The sequence below is a fragment of the Canis lupus genome, chromosome 5, assembly GCF_011100685.1.
Source record: "Canis lupus familiaris isolate Mischka breed German Shepherd chromosome 5, alternate assembly UU_Cfam_GSD_1.0, whole genome shotgun sequence".
Lineage (NCBI taxonomy): Eukaryota > Metazoa > Chordata > Mammalia > Carnivora > Canidae > Canis > Canis lupus.
The window spans coordinates 33,522,917-33,541,496 of NC_049226.1; the positions used below are offsets into that span (position 1 = coordinate 33,522,917).

General features: G+C 45.5%; 1 protein-coding gene across 8 annotated transcripts in view; it reads right to left on the bottom strand.

The window, feature by feature from the left end:
• The window catches only part of MYH10 (myosin heavy chain 10), a 120,672-nt gene that overhangs the window by 77,993 nt on the left and 24,099 nt on the right, over positions 1–18,580 (bottom strand). For all 8 annotated transcript variants that reach the window (XM_038536839.1, XM_038536840.1, XM_038536841.1 and 5 more), the window contains 2 exons: positions 15,105–15,132; positions 161–263 (listed from right to left, as the gene is read on the bottom strand). In XM_038536839.1, coding sequence (XP_038392767.1) covers positions 161–263; positions 15,105–15,132 — 131 coding nt within the window. The remainder of the gene's footprint in view (positions 1–160; positions 264–15,104; positions 15,133–18,580) is intronic.

Consider the following 18,580-nt stretch of genomic DNA (forward strand, 5'->3'; position numbering starts at 1 on the left):
CAGGTCAGCGTGCTCCCTTCTGAGCAGGGGGAGGTGTCTGAGTGAGAGTGGAGGAGACCAGGGAGCTGTCATCCCACCAGAATGCTGGGCCTCCTTACGCTTGCTTCTGAAATTATAAGAGAGTAAGCCCATGAATTCAACAAACAGAAGAAAAACTTACAGGAATATTATGGTCCTTCCGTCCTTTATGCGAAGAAGCAACATGAGCAAGGTACTGAATGACTTTCTTGGTATTTTCTGTCTTCCCAGCACCTGATTCGCCCCTGCAAGAAAACAGTACACAGGCCGCCTTAAAGAAAGCAGAGCATACACATTCCCAAGTCATAACTAGCAAAATGAGGTGGACTTGGGATAAGAATTGGCACCATGGAAGTCAGGGGAAACTGTGGAAGTCAGGGGAAAAAAACCTGCCAGCACAGGTTAGAAAAATTATTATTCTTTTTAAAATGGTATTAAATAACCCAACCTTTTTTTTTTTTTTTGGAAGATGCCAATAAGATGGAGGCAGGATAAGGATAAGGTTCACAACAGTTTTTTTCTTAGGAGTTTGGTGGGGGGTTCCACCAGAGAAGTGAAAGTTCTTTTATTTAAAAAAAAATTATTATTCATGAGAGAGAGAAGCAGAGACCCAGGCAGAGGGAGAAGCAGGCTCCATGCAGGGAGCCTGATTTGGGACTTGATCCCAGGATCCGGGGATCACGACCCAACTGAGCAAAAGGCAGACACTCAACCACTGAGCACCCAGGCACCCCACCAGTATGCAATAACACTATGAATTTTGTGATGAACTTGGACTTCATGCCACCACTTTATCTGCTTTGTGTTTAAAAACCAGACTGGCACATTTCAAAGGATTTCTATTTCTGCTCAAGGACTGACCTTGACATTCAGGTAAGCTGCTAGGCACAGTGGTGCGTTAGGGCCTTTCTGTTCAAATATTTAAGGCTCCCTAAGATCTGAATAAAGTGAATCTATCTTCATAGTCAATAAAAATCTAAATTTGGATTAAAATAACAATTTTAACATCTAATTAGGTTTTTTATTAAAAAAAAAAAAACCCAAGAAAAAAAACAAAAACTCCCAGAAAACAGAAGAAAAGCACCAGAAACCCAAAAGTATTATACACATGGCTGGCTAATAATCCTCTAAGCTCGTTTTATCCAAGGCTTTAAAAAGTCTAATTTTTCTAATAAACTCTGACCCTTCCTTGGAAATACACTCAGAATTATACTATTTGAACTGGCCATAACATAAATTTTTCAGGGTTACTGGTTGCATTATCTCAATTCTCTGTATCCCAATACCTACTATCTCAACTGCAGAGGGTATGAGCAAAGAGAGCTTTGAGTAAGGGAACTACCTTCTCTGGGCCTCCATGCCATTGTCTATACAATGGAGGAATTCTATTAGAGTCTCTCTAGCTACCAAGATTTGAAGATTCTAGAAATAACCTACTTCAGGTTTATAAGCATATTTTATATATGAAGCTCTTTAACCACCATCTATTATTATATTAAAAATAGTCCCCTTGTGTGTTTTACCATCTAGAAGTTTTGAATTGTATGTATTTAAATAGACCAAATTTTTTACTTTTTAAAGATTTTATTTGTTTATTTATGAGAGACACACAGAGAGAGGCAGAGACACAGGCAGAGGGAGAAGTAGGCTCCCTGCGGGGAGCCCGAGTGGGACTCAATCTCAGGACCCCGGGATCACACCCTGAGCTGACGGCAGATGCTCAACCAGTGAGACACCCAGGTGCCCTGACCACATTTTAAGGTTTTTTTGCCCTGTTGTTCATGCTTAAAAAAGGTCTTTTCTGCACCAAGATTATAATCATCTATATTATTTTTGTAACACCCATTATTCTTAAATCCATCAGTATTTTCTTCCAGAACTTTGATGGTTTCACTTTTTACAATGCAATCCTTAATTCATCTGGGGGAAAAAATTATAGTTGAGGTAAAAAATATAATCTAATTTTTTCCCCTAAATGATTCAGCCCACATCCCAGTATCAATGCTTGACAAAGATGCTCATTATCCAGTGATCCAAAATGTTAGCTTGTATTTACTTCTTATACATACAGTTTATTCCAAGTCCAGAATCATTTTGCAGTAGTTTTGAAGAAGCACTAACCAGAGCAGCCATCATTGCTCTTCTTTAAAAAAACAAAAAACAGGGACATCTGGGTGGTTCAGTGGTTGAGCATCTGCCTTCAGATACTTCTCCCTCTGCCTATGTCTCTGCCTCTGTGTCTCTCATGAATAAATAAAATCTTTTTAAAAAAAATCTCTGAAGCTTATCTTTTCAGATAAACTTCAATAATTTTGTTCTGCTATGCCTCCCTCTCTTGCCTCACACACACACAAAAAGAGGTAGAATTTTGAAGTTACGTTAATACATTTTTTTTTAAGGAGATATGAGGTCTTCATCTCTATCTCTCAGGTAAATTTTGTGTTTTCTAGGTTCATAACAAGCAAGGACCATGTTTGTCTTCTACATCTTTGAAATCCTAGCGCCCAATGCAGTAGGTGCTGGGTAAATATCACTGAATAAAATGAATGCAGGTCCTGTTACAAGTTTAATTGAAAAAAAAAAAAAAGCCTAGGAATCCACTTATTTTAAGATTTTATTTATCTGAGATAGAGTGAGCACAAGCAGAGGAAGCTGCAGTGGCAGAGGGAAAAGCAGGATCCCCGCTGAGCAAGGAGCCCGATGTGGGGCTTGATCCCAGGACCTCGGGATCATGACCTGAGCCAAAGGCAGATGTTCAACCACTGAGCCACCCAGGTACCCCTGGACAGCAGCTTCTAACATATGAGATTGTTTGAAGAACCATGCCCACCAGAGGCACATAATTAGCATCTGATGGACATCTCTAGTTCCTGCCCACTCGGCTACCCCGCACTGCTCAGGAGTCAATCTGGGTTATGAAGCCCCGAATTACTTTACGAATCTATAGTGTCTGCAGAATGGCTGAGAATGTGGGCTATGGTGTCCACATGACCCCTCTAGATCCAAGTCCTGTCCACCACTTTCTGGCTCTCTGGGTTTCAGCTTATTTCAAGGAGAGGTCAGCACCTCACAGGCCTGAGAGCACACACAGGAGCCCAGCGCTGCCCCGGCCTAAAGACTCTCAGTAAAGGTAATAGTGCTAGGTATGGGGAGGAGGAAGGTATTTTTTTTTTTTTTTTAGGAGGAAGGTATTAATTAAAAAACAAAACAAAAAACAAACCTGGAAACAACAACCCAGATACCATCCCCAGTGTGTATATGAAAGAGATGGCAGGATCAAAGGCACAGTATGAGAATTCTTGGAAACGATCTTTTTATAAAGGGAAACGGCACATCCATCCCAGGCAGAGGCAGAGAAATAAAAGCAGCTTGAACCTAAGTAAAGATGAGAGGGAGCCAAACAGAAAGCTCGGCAGAGGTCTCCCCGAGAAAGTGAGTTAGGAGGATCCTCAGAGAGGAGAGCAACAGAACAGGACTGCAAAGAGCAAGGACAACAAAAAGATCTGATCTGGTTTCACCAACAAAAGAAGATCCACTGAGGAAATAGGTCTACACTGGAGACACTGCAGGCTTCAGGCTGGTCCATGCAGAAGAGGTTCAAATTCAACGAGAGAGCGCAGCAGGGAGCCTGAAGGATGGGATACCTGCATCTTGTGCAGGACATTGGGACACCGAAGATCAGGGGTTTCTAGCCTGGAGGTATTCCAGCTTTCTAGAGAGGTCTATGGCCTTCGGGGCTTCTCAGGTGCACAATCCAAAATGAAATTTAAAAACCAACAGTGCTGAGAAGCAGGGAAGCAGATCGTCAACACGTGATCAATCCTGAGGTCTTTCTCTGAGTCCCTTCTGGACCATGGGTGCCCTTCCCCAGAAAGAAACTCCTCGCCCAGATCTTCACTGCTTCTGTTGGTCTTCTCGAGATACATCAAATCCAGCCCAGTTCCAAAAACACCCTGCACTGGAAGTTCTTGCTTCAGACGACCTCTGCCGGAAAACCAACAGCTCCTATCACCCATGGGACATTAGCTAAGGATTTCCCCCAGTTTCAAAATCCTGTTCTGCCAGGAAGCAGCTCATGAGCAAGAGCAGAGGTTTCTGTGGTCAAGATGGGCACAGGTTCCAGTACTGCATCCCACTAACATTAGGGTCAGCCTGGGATAAGGCGACATGTGATTGGGGCTAACGGGGCTGCTGCAAAGATGAATGGAGGGAACATTTGCAGATGTTAGCTCCCTTTCCTGGCCTATTTGCTGGGAACATCTTAAACTTCTATTTACCAGTTGATTTGCATACTTATCCCCCTACATCCCCCACCCCCAGAACTAAGCTATCATTGAGATGTACCTAGAATATCTAAAAATTCCCCAGTTTTCAGACTTGAGTACTTCCAAGGCAAAGGATCATCAGAAAAAGCAAAGTGTGTTCTAGAGAAGCCTACGGTTGGGCCTGGGGTCACAGAGTAGCTCAGGGTATGAGAAAGAATACTTCTGTTTGACTTTTCAACTACACCACACTGTTGCTTGAGACATTTTTTGTTTTTGTTTTTAAGTATATTTTAAAAGCAATTTTAGGCTTACAACAAGACTGAGAGGAAGGCAGAGGTTTCTCATCTATCTCGTGCCTGCACATGCACAGTGTCAATTATAAACATCACTAAAATGGGACATTTTTTACTAACAATGACACTACACGGACACATCATGGTCGCCCAAAGTCCATAGTTTTGTTATGGTTCACTCCAGGTGTTGTACATTCTCACCTACAAATAGGTGACGACTTGGGTCTACTATTGTAATACCATATGGGATATTTTCTCTGTCCTATAAAAATCTTCTGTACCCTGCCTGTTCATTTCCTCTCTCTCCCACACCCTCTGTACTCATTGTCTCTATAGCTGGAATCAGACAGTATGGAGCCTTCTCAGACTGGTTTCTTTCACTTACTAATATGCATTTAGGATTCCTCTGGGTCTTCCAATGGCTTGAGAGCTCATTAGGCCTCCACCGCCTGGACGTACCACAGTTCATCCATTCACCTACTGAAGGGCAATCCTGGTTGCCTCCTAGTTTGGGTAATTATGTACAAAGCAGGTTTTTCTGTAGACGTTAAGTCTAACCCCAAAGGGTAAATACCAAGAGGTGTGATTGGTGGGTCATTAGCTTAATTTTGGGGTGCCTGGTGGCTCAGGAAATAAAGCGTCCAATTCTTGATTTCTGCTCAAGTCATGATCTTGGGGTCATGATACCAAGACCCACATCAAGTTTCACATCAAGCCTGGAGCCTGCTTAAGATTCTCTTTCTCTCCCTCTGTTCCTCGCTTACTCTCTCAAAAAAGAGTATGTTTAGTTTTATAAGAAACCACCAAATAGTCTCCCAGAGTGGCTGCACCATTTTGCATTCCCACCAGCAATGAATGAGTGTGTGTTCCTGTTGCTCCACATCCTTGTCAGCATCTGGGGTTGTCAACATTCCAGATGTTGGCCATTCTAGTAGGTGTGTAGTGAGGATACGGGACATGGAACACCCTTCCACAGGCTCTTTTGCCATCTGTTATGTTCTTTAGTGGGTGTCTGCTAAGGTCTTTGGCCCATTTTTTAATGGGGCTGTTTCCTTATTAAGTTTTAAGAGGTTTTTGGTTTATTTTGTATAACAATCTTCTTTATCAGATGTGTCTTCTGAAAATACTTTCTCCTAGGCTATGGCTTCTGTTTTCATTATCTAGACATTATCTTTTGCAGACAAGTTTTTTTAAGATTTTATTTATTCATGAGAGACAGAGACAGAGGGGGGGGGCAGAGACACAGGCAGAGGGAGAAGCAGGGAGCCCAACGTGGGGCTCAATTCCGGGTCCCCAGGATCAGGCCCTGGGCCGATGGTGGCACTAAACTGCTGAGCCACCCGGGCAGCCCGACAAGTTTTTAATAGTAATGAAGTCCAACTTATTATTTCTTTCATGGATCACGACGTTAGTGTTGTATCTAAAAAAGCATCATCAGACCCAAGATCATCCACGTTTCCTCCTCTCTTATCTTTAAGTAGACTCCACGCCCTCTGTGGAGCCCACGGTGGGGCTTGGACTCATGACCCTGAGATCAAGACGTAAGCCGAGGTCAAGAGACAGCCGTTTAACCAACTGAGCCCCCTAGGCGCGCCTCCTCCTATGTTATCTTATAGGAGCTTTATAGTTTGGGTTTAGTTCATTTCTGTGAAGGGTGTAAGGCCTGCACCTGGATTTTTTTTTTAACATGTGGATGTCCAGCTGTCCCAGCACTGTTTGTTAAAGGGCCTATCTTTGCTCCTCTGTCAAAGATCTGTTCACTACATTCATGGGGCCTATTTTTGGGTTTTAGCTAGTTCATCAATTCTTCTGAGTTATGTTAAAACTTTTACTTTTATTTTTAAAAAATATTTATTTATTCATGAGACACATAGGCAGAGGGAGAAGCAGGCTCCCTGCGGGGAGCCCAATGTGGGACTCGATCCTGGGACCCTAGGATCAAGCCCCAAGCCAAAGGCAGATGCTCAACCGTTGAGCCACCCAGGCTTCCCTGTTAAAGCTTTTAATGCAGGTTATTCAGAGCAAGAACTAATGGTTCTAAACCCAGGCTGGCTTGGTCACCACCACTTAATGTATTTGCACGGGATAAAATTCCTTAACAGAAAATAAATCTCATCACGTCCCAGTGGAAGGCTGATGTGAAGCAATTACAATTGTTACATGATCAAATAACTTGAGGAAAAACCGGAGTTAACCAGCAGTTAGTTCTAAACAAATTATTCTTTAAAAAGGGAGCTTTTTTTTTTTTTTTTTTTTTAAAGATTTTATTTATTTATTCATGAGACTGAGAGAAAGAGAGAGAGGCAGAGACACAGGCAGAGGGAGACGCAGGCTCCAGGCAGGGAGCCCGATGTGAGACTTGATCCTGGGACTCCAGGATCACGCCCCAGGCCGAAGGCAGGTGCTAAACCGCTGAGCCACCCAGGGATCCCCTGAAAAGGGAGCTTAGAGAACAGAATCATTTTCTTACCAAGGTGACTGCCCTGTGAGTTTCAATGCTAATGAGAGGAAAGTCAACATGAGGACACGTTCTTAGTAGGACTTCACTGCTGATGACCTGGGATGCAAGTGTGGAGAACACGGCTTTCTCATGATAAGAAAAACTCTGAACATCATCACTAAAGACCTTGGTGAAACAGGAGAACAAGGACCGTGCAGGGGTCTGGACCCTAAGTGGAGGTCTATACTGTCTGGCCTGAGTCTGCAGAGGGAAAGGCTGGGTGGTGGTAGTAGGCAGATGAGACCAGAGGAGAGATGAAGAGGTTTGTCCTTTTAGAGGAAAAGTAGAGAGTAAGTGATTAAAATGGTAAAGCTTAGAGAGAACTTTGATATCTAATTAATACCTAAGTATCGATTTTTTTTTTTTTTAAGTTGCTTCTGGGGTGCCTGGGTAGCTCAGTGGTATAATGTCTGACTCTTGGTTTCAGCTCAGGTTATGATCTCAGAGTTGTGGGATCGAGCCCTGCATCAGGCTCTACACTCAGCACAGAGTTGGCTGGAGGATTCTCTTGCTGTGTCCTTCTCACTGCTTGGCACTCTCTAATATGAATAAATCTTTAAAAAAGTTGCCTCCAACTATATTTTTCTTTGTGATACTATGCAAACATGAGTACTTAATAGAAAATAAGCACTAGGGGATCCCTGGGTGGCTCAGCGGTTTAGCACCTGCCTTTGGCCCAGGGCGCGATCCTGGAGTCCTGGGATCGAGTCCCACGTCAGGCTCCCGGGATGGAGCCTGCTTCTCCCTCTGCCTGTGTCTCTGCCTCTCTCTCTCTCTCTCTCTCTCTCTGTCTCCATGAATAAACAAATAAATCTTAAAAAAATAAATTAAAAAAATAAGCACTATGTAAAATTGACTAAATAGTTAATTTCACACAGGAAATATAAGTAGCTTGGCTGTGTGCTAAATTTTAAAGGATTCCAGTTATATACTCTTGGATTTCTTTATTTGCTGGGTACTCAAAGGCACCACTGAAAGGATCCTATTCTCTCAAATCTGAGATACATTGTTTCACATTTCCATATTTCTCAAGTTACAATGTAGCTTATAATAGATATGAACAATAAAAATGTTATTAAATATCATAACCGGGGCATCCAAGAATTACTGGAAGTGTGCTAAGGCTAGAAGAGGTGAGGGTAGGGATCTGCTGGGGAAATTTCTTCAGGGCAACAGTCACGTTCTCTAGCTCTCTCTTTTTTAAGATTTTATGTATTTATTCATGAGAGACACAGAGAGGCAGAGAGGCAGGCAGAGGGAGAAGCAGGCTCCCTGTGAGGAGCCCAATGCAGGACTCGATCCCAGGACCCCGAGATCACATCCTATGCCAAAGGCAGACACTCAATGAGCCACCCAGGTGCCCCACATTCTCTATCTTAATACAGGTTCAGGTTACACAAATAACTCTGCAATCATGTATTTATTTAAGACCTAAGCATTTCATTACATACAAATTTTACTCCAAACATAAATATATAAATATTGGACTTTAATGTTACACACACTGAAGGTTTTAAGGGGAAGTGTACTGACGTCTACAATTTAACTTGAAATAAATCAAATGAAGGGATTGATAGCTCATCAAAGTGGTATAAAAATTACTTTGAACTGGAAAATACCTGATTAGCAGCCAACAGAAGGAAACATCACCTAACCTTAAGCAGAGCCTCCTGAGATTCAGCTGCCATTCATCCCAGGGAGCGTCCTGATGGGGGAACAGACAGACCCAGGAAGTGCTAAGTCAGAGGTTTGTCAGCATTTGGTAAAGAGAACCCTCCATGCTTTTCCCTGGAAGACCTAATTCTCCTTTTTTGTCATGTTTAGTACATATGCCTTTTTATTTCCGGTTATTCAGCAAGATACTCATCACTGAGTACTCTGGTGTGTGCAGGTAAACAGTCTTTTCTCCTGTTAATCTATGGCCAGTTAATTTGCAAACCCCCACTTGCTGGACAGGAGGTGGAAAAGAAGAAACTTTCCTCCCAACACAACAAAATGGATTGGTGGATGGAAAGAAGATGAACAGATCACAATGTATCAAACAGCAAATAGAGTGAAACATGAATCTAGGACCTAGGTTAAGGGATATATGGGTCTTAAAGTGGAAGGGATTTTGAGTCATGTTTTGAAATATTCACAGTAAGATGCTTGGACTAAGTTAAAGGGAAGAAAAGGAAAGAAGGTACTTGCTGACTGCTACTTTATGCTCAAGAAGAGAGAATCAGATGCTAGGAGACTCACCTCATATATCCAAACCTATTCATTGATGACAAAGCTGTCTAAAATGACCCTAATTACAAATGCCCACAAAGGTCACTTCTGGTGACAAAAGTAAATTAGCATTCACTAACCTTTCATTATATCAACAGCAGTAATTCCCTCCGAGTGTTTCCTGCCTCCAGACGTTACAAAAAAAATTCTCATCAAAAATAGTCATCCAGGGGCGCCCAGGTGGCTCAACTAGTTAAGTGCCTGACTCCTGATTTCAGCTCAGAGCATGCTCTGGGGTCACAAGATTGAGCCCCAAGTTGGGATCCACTCAGTGTGGAGTTGGCTGGAGAGTTTCTCTCTCCCTCTCCACCTGCCCCTCCCCCAATCATGCTTGCTTCCTCTCAAATAAAATTTTTTAAAAAATTAAAATAATAAAAAAAAAAAGGTCATCCAAGCTCCCAAACTGCCCAGTCAAGGGGAGAGGTCTGAGTCTTGCACCTGGCTCCCTGCTTACTGTATGTGGGGTTATTATGATCCCCAAGACACCGAAGACCATGAATACACAAATTCTCTTCTTTCCTAGTGTGTGAGCAGAATGCAGCTTCCTTATCCCCTCCTTCCACAGAAGCTTCCAGTACTCAGATTCCTGTGTGACTCTAACTGATGGTGTACAATGAAGAACGGGACTGGTCTTTGTCCTTGGCTCCTGGAAGGGAGCCTCTTAAGTCCTTGGAAAGTCTCCATCATTCATGGTGGGTCCTGAGAGCTTGTGCTAACGAGGGGACTCATGGCAGGCCCCTGGAAAGTTCCAGGAGGGGCACTGGCCATCCCAGAAGACCAACCAAGTGATTGGAAGCATTGAGTCATGTGAGATCATCCCAACATTCTGGGAGGGGAGAAGGGCTGGAGATGGAATTCAAATACATGGCCCATGACTCAATCAATCATTCTGCTTCAGGAAACCCCAGTAAAAACTCTGGACTCCAAAGCTCGGGTGAGCTTCCTGGTTGGCGATAAACATCGACGTGCAGGGAAAGGAAGTATCCAGAGAATATGGAAAGTTTATGCTTGAGACCCTCCCAGACCTCACCCTAGCTGTCTCTTCTGGCTGGCTCTGATTTGTCATCCCCATGAACCATCAACCTCCAGGGGGTAGCAACCCCCAAATTTGTAGCCAGCTGGTCAGAGGTACAGGGGGCCTGGGACCGACTTATGTCTGGGGTCCGCAGTCAGGGCACTGTGTGGAGGAGTGAGCTCTGGGTGGTCCATGTCAAAACTGCATTGCCATGGATCATCTTTAAAAGATACTTGCAGATCAGGTTCTAAATAACTGACTTTTTCAAAGAACACAAGCCAATGAAACAAAAAACAAAAAAAGTGAGAAGACTATTCTAGAATACAGGACTGAAATGAAGAGACTTAATGCAAGAAGTGAACCTTAACAGGATCGTGGATTTTCAAAGTTATACGAAAATGCGTTGAGAACTACTACAGGAAATTGAATATGGATTCCACATTAGATGTTACAGAACTGATGTTGACCTTCTAAGGGTGATAACAGCCTGTAGTTCTCATCCTTGGGAGACACATGCTGGAGAAGTCCGGGGTGTCAGGAGGTCTGCAGTCAACTTGCAAATGATTAGAAAAAAAAAAGGGCTCGTGTGCATAGAGAGAAAACTGACAAAGTAAAGGGTATGTAGCATGGACAGTATTGAAATTTTTAAAATAACTTGGGGAAATGCATCAGCAAAAGTTTTAAGAAGGGCAAAATATGAAGATGTGGTAAAAATTTTAAAATCACGGGAGCTGGGTAATGCACGTGGGGGGGGGGCACGTACCATTCTACTCATGCCTCTTAAGAACAGCAGCAGCAATGTTTTCCCATGAAAACACATAGCCTTGGGGATCCCTGGGTGGCTCAGCGGTTTAACACCTGCCTTTGGCCCAGGGCGCAATCCTGGAGTCCTGGGATGGAGTCCCATGTCAGGCTCCCAGCATGGAGCCTGCTTCTTCCTCCTCCTGTGTCTCTGCCTCTCTCTATCATAAATTTAAAAAAGAAAAAAAGGAAAAAAAAGAAAAAAAGAAAACACATAGCCTCACCAGTTCCTAAAACTTCTACAGTGTAGCCTATTATCTAGGTTCCTGCTTCATTAGATTTGTTCTTTCGTTTGAAATTTTATCTGTTTCTGAAGCATGTACTATGTTCAGAATAGCGTGCCAGGGTCTCAGGGGTCATGAAGAAGCAATTGAGGAAGTCAGAGTATCCCCCTTATGGCCTAGTTGTGAAACACGACACGGGTGACCCAAAGAAGGGACCAAGAACAGTAGTGAATGTGAAGAAAGGTCCAAAGAGAGAAAACCAATGTGGATTGGAACGGGTCATGTAGGTGTGACTCGATTTGCAGAGATTTCCTCCCTGGAGGGAAGAAGAAGCTAAAGGGCACAAAGTCTGCTGGGATCCACATAGAATGGGCCAGACATGGGGCACCCAGGTGGCTCAGTGGTTGAGCATCTGCCATGGCTCAGGGCATGATCCCGCGGTCCCAGGATCAAGCCCTGCATTGGGCTCCCTGCATGGAGCCTGCTTCTCCCTCTGCCTGTGTCTCTGCCTGTCTGTCTCTCATGAATAAATAGCTTTTAAAAAAATACATTAAAAAAGAATGGGCCAGACGTGAGGTGTGGGGCTAGGACAAGACAGAAAGAACTGTCTGACCATGTGACTAGAAACGAGGGACACCGTGAGATGTGGGGCTTTGAGTCCTAAAACACAGGAGCTGATGAGAAACTGTGTGATGCTTGTACAGGAACGTAGGGGTTTTTTTTTCAGCACTTTGAGTTCAAGCTGGCATTTGTACCCTACTTCACACCATATGCTCCAGTGATACCAGAACCTTGACAACTGCCGGATGCCAATTCTCACCTGCTGTCCTCCCCGCCTGGAGGCTTCAGGGGATCGCCCTCATCCACCTGGCACACTGGTTCTTCAGGAAGCCACCAGGGAGCGTTAGAAGGATCAGGGTCTGGAAACTCACCTGGCTGGGGGCCTCACCTGAGCTAGCAATGCACCAGAGGTACCAGGAGGTGCCAGCTGCGGCCACAGCCTCCAGAGGCCCCAGGCCCCTCCCCCCGTGGACTCGTGGGAATCCTTCAGGCTCACAGCCTAGCTGTCCTTGTGCTTGTTCAGTGCCAAAGACATCGGCTCCTCTGGTCACTTTGCATTCTCACAGTCTCTCCCCACACTGTCCTCCCCTGACCCCAAACCCTGCTATAGTCTGACCCCCAGCACACCCCACTCCCAGTTTTCTCTGCAGACTCCGGGATCCCCCACTCCAGAGTGAGCAGAGTCACCCACATCCTCTACCTCTTCAGTGAGCGTGCCCTAGACTGCCCTCCCAGGTGAGGGCCACCCCTCTCTCCCCTGTCCCCCCCCCCCCCCCCCCGACTGGAGTCAGGAGCAAAGTCATCCCACTCACTTACCCTCATGCCATTTCCAGAGCTTTGCATGGGAAAAAGCCCCTGCCCCTCCCTGCCTCCTCCTCTCACCCAGGAAGATGGTTAAAAACAAAAACCTCTACTCTGGTCTCAAAAAAGAAAGCAATTTTTATCCCCCCAAAATGAGAAGGATATTATGTTGGAATAAAGGACTCTCCTTTAGATGAAATCATTTAGCTTAATGAGGAGCTGGCACTTCGGCACTGGTGTGTGCATGTTTACATGCATGCGTGTGGCCAAGACCCTCCTCTCTGCATGTCAAGGACACATCACCCGGACCCCTGACCCTGGGCGCCCTCAATTCCACGAACACCTCCTACCTCTCCAGCCACTCACTCCCGTGGCCGCACGCCCACCCTTCCTGCACCAACACCGGTGTCCCCAGCATTATCTGCTCTATTCCATGAAGACCCCTGGCACTCTTTCCCGACCCACCTGCTGCCCCCCACCTAATCTGTCCACTCCCCTCTGCCCACATCCCCCTGGGATGACTCTGCTTGCCAAGATTCTCCATTCTCTCCCTCCACCGTCCCCCACTTGCAAGAACGGCAATCACTCCATGTTCTGATGGACCGGATGGAGGACGGTCCACGGCAACGTAGTGTTTCTCACACCAACTCTGGCCTTGGCCATGTGTCTGGCGTGGGAACAGGAATTTGGCAAACGTGACGCGAGCACAGACCTGAACGATGCTTGCATGCCGGGGCTCACCCTCCCGCTGCTCCTGGAGTCGTGGCACCGTGTTGGGTGCCCAGGAGGAGACGTAGGGGGAAGGCAAGGCACCTGGCTATCCCCACAGCTGGCTGCCGGTGGGAGAGCCCAGGTGCGAACACTCAGCCCGACCCAGATCCGTGCAACCGCCCAGCTGAGACCAACCCAACTGCTGCGAGAAGTCTTTCCAGGGCAGCCTGGTGCTCAGAGGAGCAGACCTGTAGAACCCAGAGCCCAATGACGCCAAGAGAGAAGGTACACAATAAGCAGACGGGTGCCAGCACTCCCACCTCTCTGCATCCCCATCAGATATTGGAGTGGTGACATCATTGAAGACAGAAGCCATTGGATGAGAAGTTTCAAGCCCCCATTTAATCTCTTCCACAGGGGCACCCGGGGGGGCTCAGTGGTTAGGCGTCTGCCTTCAGCTCAGGTCATGATCGAGTCCTGCATCAGGCTCCCTGCTCAGTGGGGAGTCTGCTTCTCCCTCTGCCTCTCCCTCCCCAACACCTCCCCCCGCCCCAATTGTCCTGTCAAATAAATGAATAAAATGTTAAAAAAAAATCTCTTCCAGTAAACACTCCACCGCGAACAGCAAGACTCTGTTGTCTCTCACAACCACCCTTCATGCTTCTTGCTATTTGAGAGCAGCAGGCCTATACTCAGTGTTTTGGGTGTTAACTTTATCACTTCCCCATCATGCCTCAAGCATAGTCTGGCCTCTGCCTCCCTCTTAGCCCCCAGATGCTGGAAGGACATATACAATGCACCGTCATCATGGGGCTTGCTCTGCCGACACACACCCTCCTGCCTCCTCGGCCCCCCTGAATGTGTCTTTCCACCCCTGGCCTTCTCTCTCCCTCCTCTTGGAAGGAGCCCCTCTCACAGGCCTGCATCGACAGCTCAGGTCTCAGTGCCTGGGGCAGCCCTCTCCTGAGCTCCACCTCCAGGCAGGCAGCACGGTGGCGGGCAGAGATGGGAAGATAGGCTGGCAGCATCACAGCCAGTGTCCCCACCCACACCCAGTCTCCTAGGGCCGGCGGGGGGAAGACACTCGGACCCCTTCACTAACTCCCCCTGCATACTCGGTGTGTCTCCTCACTCCCTTCCAGGTGCGGTCACACTGCTGCCTGAAGCCATTAGCCAGCCCTTGCCTGCAATGCCCAACAGCCTCCGACCAGTCTTCCAATTCATTTTTCACCCACACCATGGCCAGGCTGGTCTTTCTAAGCCAAACTAATGGTGTCCTGCTGTCAATACGGCTTCATTCGATCCTGGTGCTCCAGCACTCAGCTCACAAGGACATGACTGCTGGTCACATTTACCAGGTAACGTGAATGCATTGCTGGAACATGCAGGAGGCCACAGGTGTACGCAGGGACCACACACACAAGTTTCGCACATAAACACTGTGAAATGTCAGAGAAACCAGGTGTGACAGCCAAACAGTGATTTAAGCAATCTGCATCATCTCAGTCTTAGAATAACTGTAAGCTTTACATCGAATTCTTCAAATTACTGCTCAACTTTCCCCCCTCTCCCCAAAACAAAAAACGCAATTGCTTTTGTTTCCAACAGAATCAAAAACAAGTCTGAACGTTCATATTTACTTACGTGCAAAGAATGGACTGGTCCTCACGATCTATAAAAAACAAACAAAAGAACAAGGTGACCATTTGCCTGGTTTTTCAAATATGCGATATAATAAAGCTGCAATAAAGGCCCTCATCACGTTAGTAACTCTGCTCCCCACCCCCTTATGTAGCCCTAAACCCAGTCTTGCTCGCTCACGATAATGCCAGATTCCTAGGGGTAAATGAGGGCCCTGGCTTCTCGAAGGCTTATTATATGCCTGTCAGCCTTGATGCACAAGCCCTGTAAAGATGCGACCCCCAGAGCTCCTCCCTTACTGAATCATTTTCAGGGGGGTAGGGACCGAAATGCCCTCTGTAAATAGGCTCCCCAGGTGATTCTGATGCAGGGTCAGGTTTGGAAGCCACTGCCTTTCACAGAGGCTTCCAGGACACTCATAACCAGAGAGGAATCATTATTAACTTGATCTTAAAAGAGGAAAAAACAAAAAATCACACTCTGAGCAGAGAAGGTGGCAGGTGGACAGACACCGATATAAAGTTTAAACAGTCTCAAGTTCAAGCAGTACACATCCCCCAAAATAAAAGACATGTACCAGGAAAAAAAATCGAACATGATTTTAAAGTGATGACTGTTTGAGTCTTCAGTTCGATTTTTCAAATGAAAAGGTGAAGTTCAAATCCATGTCTAGCCCACGGATGAATCTGCAGTGTGGGATGTATGACCTCCAATCACTTGTGAACCCAAATGTCTATCTTACAGATGAGAAATGCTCCTGGAGGGGGGTCGGGGGAATCCACCCAGGCTCCACAGCTGCAGAGGGCTGAGGGCCTGTGTGTCTGCCTCTGGCACCTGTGTGGTCTACGCCACTAACCAAGGCTGCCACTGCTTAGAAAGGACCTGTGCTCATGGGGCCGGGCCCAGCTACATCTTTTGTCACTCCCTCCTGCGCCTGCTGTGCCTCAGGTGGCTGCCACCGGGGACCCAATGAGGGTCTCAGCAGTTTAGGCGTAAAAAGCCTTTAGAAATAAAGAGTTTGTGTGCTCTGCCATAATGTTATTAAAATAAACAAACCCATGCATATATTCTTTGTATAAACCGAGTTCTGCAAAGAGCATGTTTAACCGCAGTCCTTCCTCCAGCTGCACAGGTGACATTCCCAGGACCGGGCTGACCACTGCCTCCTTTACTGGGGTTACTGGCTGGCTTTCCCAGGGGCCACGCCAAGCCCTTCCTTCCACCTGCTTTCCCCAGACCCACCTGCTTTCCCCAGCCACTGTATCTCCCCTGCTACAAGGTGCTGCCTGAGACTGGGCTGTCTTCTTTCCTCACTCCCATACTGGCTACGGTTAGCCTTGTTTGGGGGGCTGAGGGAGAGTTAGTGCGAGGGCCCCCTACCCTGGGCAGGATGGTGGGGACTGAGCTCCTGTGTGCTGGTTCCCTCTCTGCTGCAAACTCACTTCGCGTCTACACATGCAGCGCTGCGACCTTGCTGGCGTCAGGTTCTTCTCCTAGGATGCTAGGATTTTATCAAGTCCTTGCTTATTCATTGTAAATATGAGCCCTCAGGCCCCTAAATTCTCCAGGTCTCAGCAACTTCTATAGAACTTCATTAACTTTTTTATGGCTTTTCCAAACTGGTTCATACATCAAAACGTGTAAAAATTAACCGAAACTCAATTGCCACCTCATTAGTTCAGAATGGCTTTCTTCCTGCATCTGTATGTACTTATTATTATTGTTTGAAATCACAGACCTACACAACCACCTACTCTTCAATCCTGCTCCATATTTCATTCTCCATGCTTCTCACCCCCAGCCCAACCCAAATCCAAACAACTCCGCTAGCCAGACTTATCACCCATCCTCCGTGTCTGTCTGTCTGGTCTTGTATGGCTTTGGGTCTCCGCTTCCCTACCCATGCATAAGGGTTTGGGTTTGACCACCTCCAAGATTCTCTCTGACTGTGACCCCCCGACTCTTTTCCTTCATCCTACAAGGGCTGGTGAAAGCATTGTCACCACACACAATGACTGAGCTCAAAAATCCTGTAAATGTAACCACAGCCTCATATTGTTATTTAAGGGAGACAATTTCACTTTCAAAAATGCAACTAGCCTTCTGAAGACTACAAACTCTTCTCCTAGCTCAGTGATTTCCAAAGCACCTTCCAGGAATCACAGATGCAGCTCCTCGATAAATCTACACCAAGCTAAATCACATTTCAACAGTGGAAGTGGTTTCCAATCAATGACCTCAGCTCCTACCTTAAAAAAACCACAAAAGAGCATATCGAATTCAAATTAAACAGGCGAGGAAATGAGAAAGCACAGAAATCAATGAAGTGGGGAACAGGAAAAAGAAAAAAGAAATGAAACCGAATCTTGGTTCTTTGAGAAAAATCATACAGTTGATAAACCTCTAGCAAACTCATAAGGAAAAAGACACAAATTACCAATATCTGCGAATAACTACCTTGAACCCCACAGGCCCACTCTGACAACTAAGACGAAAGGGACAACTTCTTAAAAAGATGTCAACTGCTAAAGCTCATTTCGAAAGAAATAACCTGATTGGCCCCATGCCTTTTAAAGAAATTGAGTTTGTGGAACTCACACAATGTTATACGTCAATTACACCTGTTAAAAAAAATTGAATTTGTAATTAGAAACCTTCCCACAAAGAAAACATACTCCACCTGTGAATTCTATACACCATTTAAGGGAAAAAACCAAACCTTTCCAGAAAATTGAAGAGGAAGGAATATCTTCTGATCCATCTTCAGAGACAAGCCTCACCCTGAGCCTCCAGCTACAGAGACATCATAATACAAAAAAATGACAAATGTCTGTCATCAGCAAGGGCACAAAAATCCTTAACGTGTTAGCAGATCCAATCCAGCAATACACACGGGGGAGGTAAGGGGAGGGCACCCAATAAGCAGGTGGTATTTATCCCGGCAAGGTTAGCTCAGCGTCTAAAAGCAAACAATCTGACTCCCCGCATTTACAGACTAAAGAACATCCTAGTCATCTGGATAGAAGGAGAAAAAACATTTGATAAAACTCAACATCCACTCAGGATCTAAACTACCTGAGCAAGCAACGGATAAAGAGAATTTCACACATCCAATAAACAGCATGTACAAAAAAAAGCCCATACAGTGAACACCATCCGTAATGGTGGAAACCTGAATGCTGTCCCCGAGACCAGAATAAGGGGGGGATGTCTGTTGTCACCACAGCTATTCAGTAGTATAAGGCAAGAAAAAAGTCCAAAGCCTAAGATGGGAAGGACATAGCCATGTCTCTAGTTGCAGAGGACATGATGATCTACACAGAAAATCCCAATATTCTATCAAAAAAACCTTCCAGAATAAGTGAGTTTTGCAAAGTTGTAAAAAAAAAAAAATATATATATATATATATTTATATATACCTATATATATACACACACACATATATATATATATATATATATACACCAATACATATATT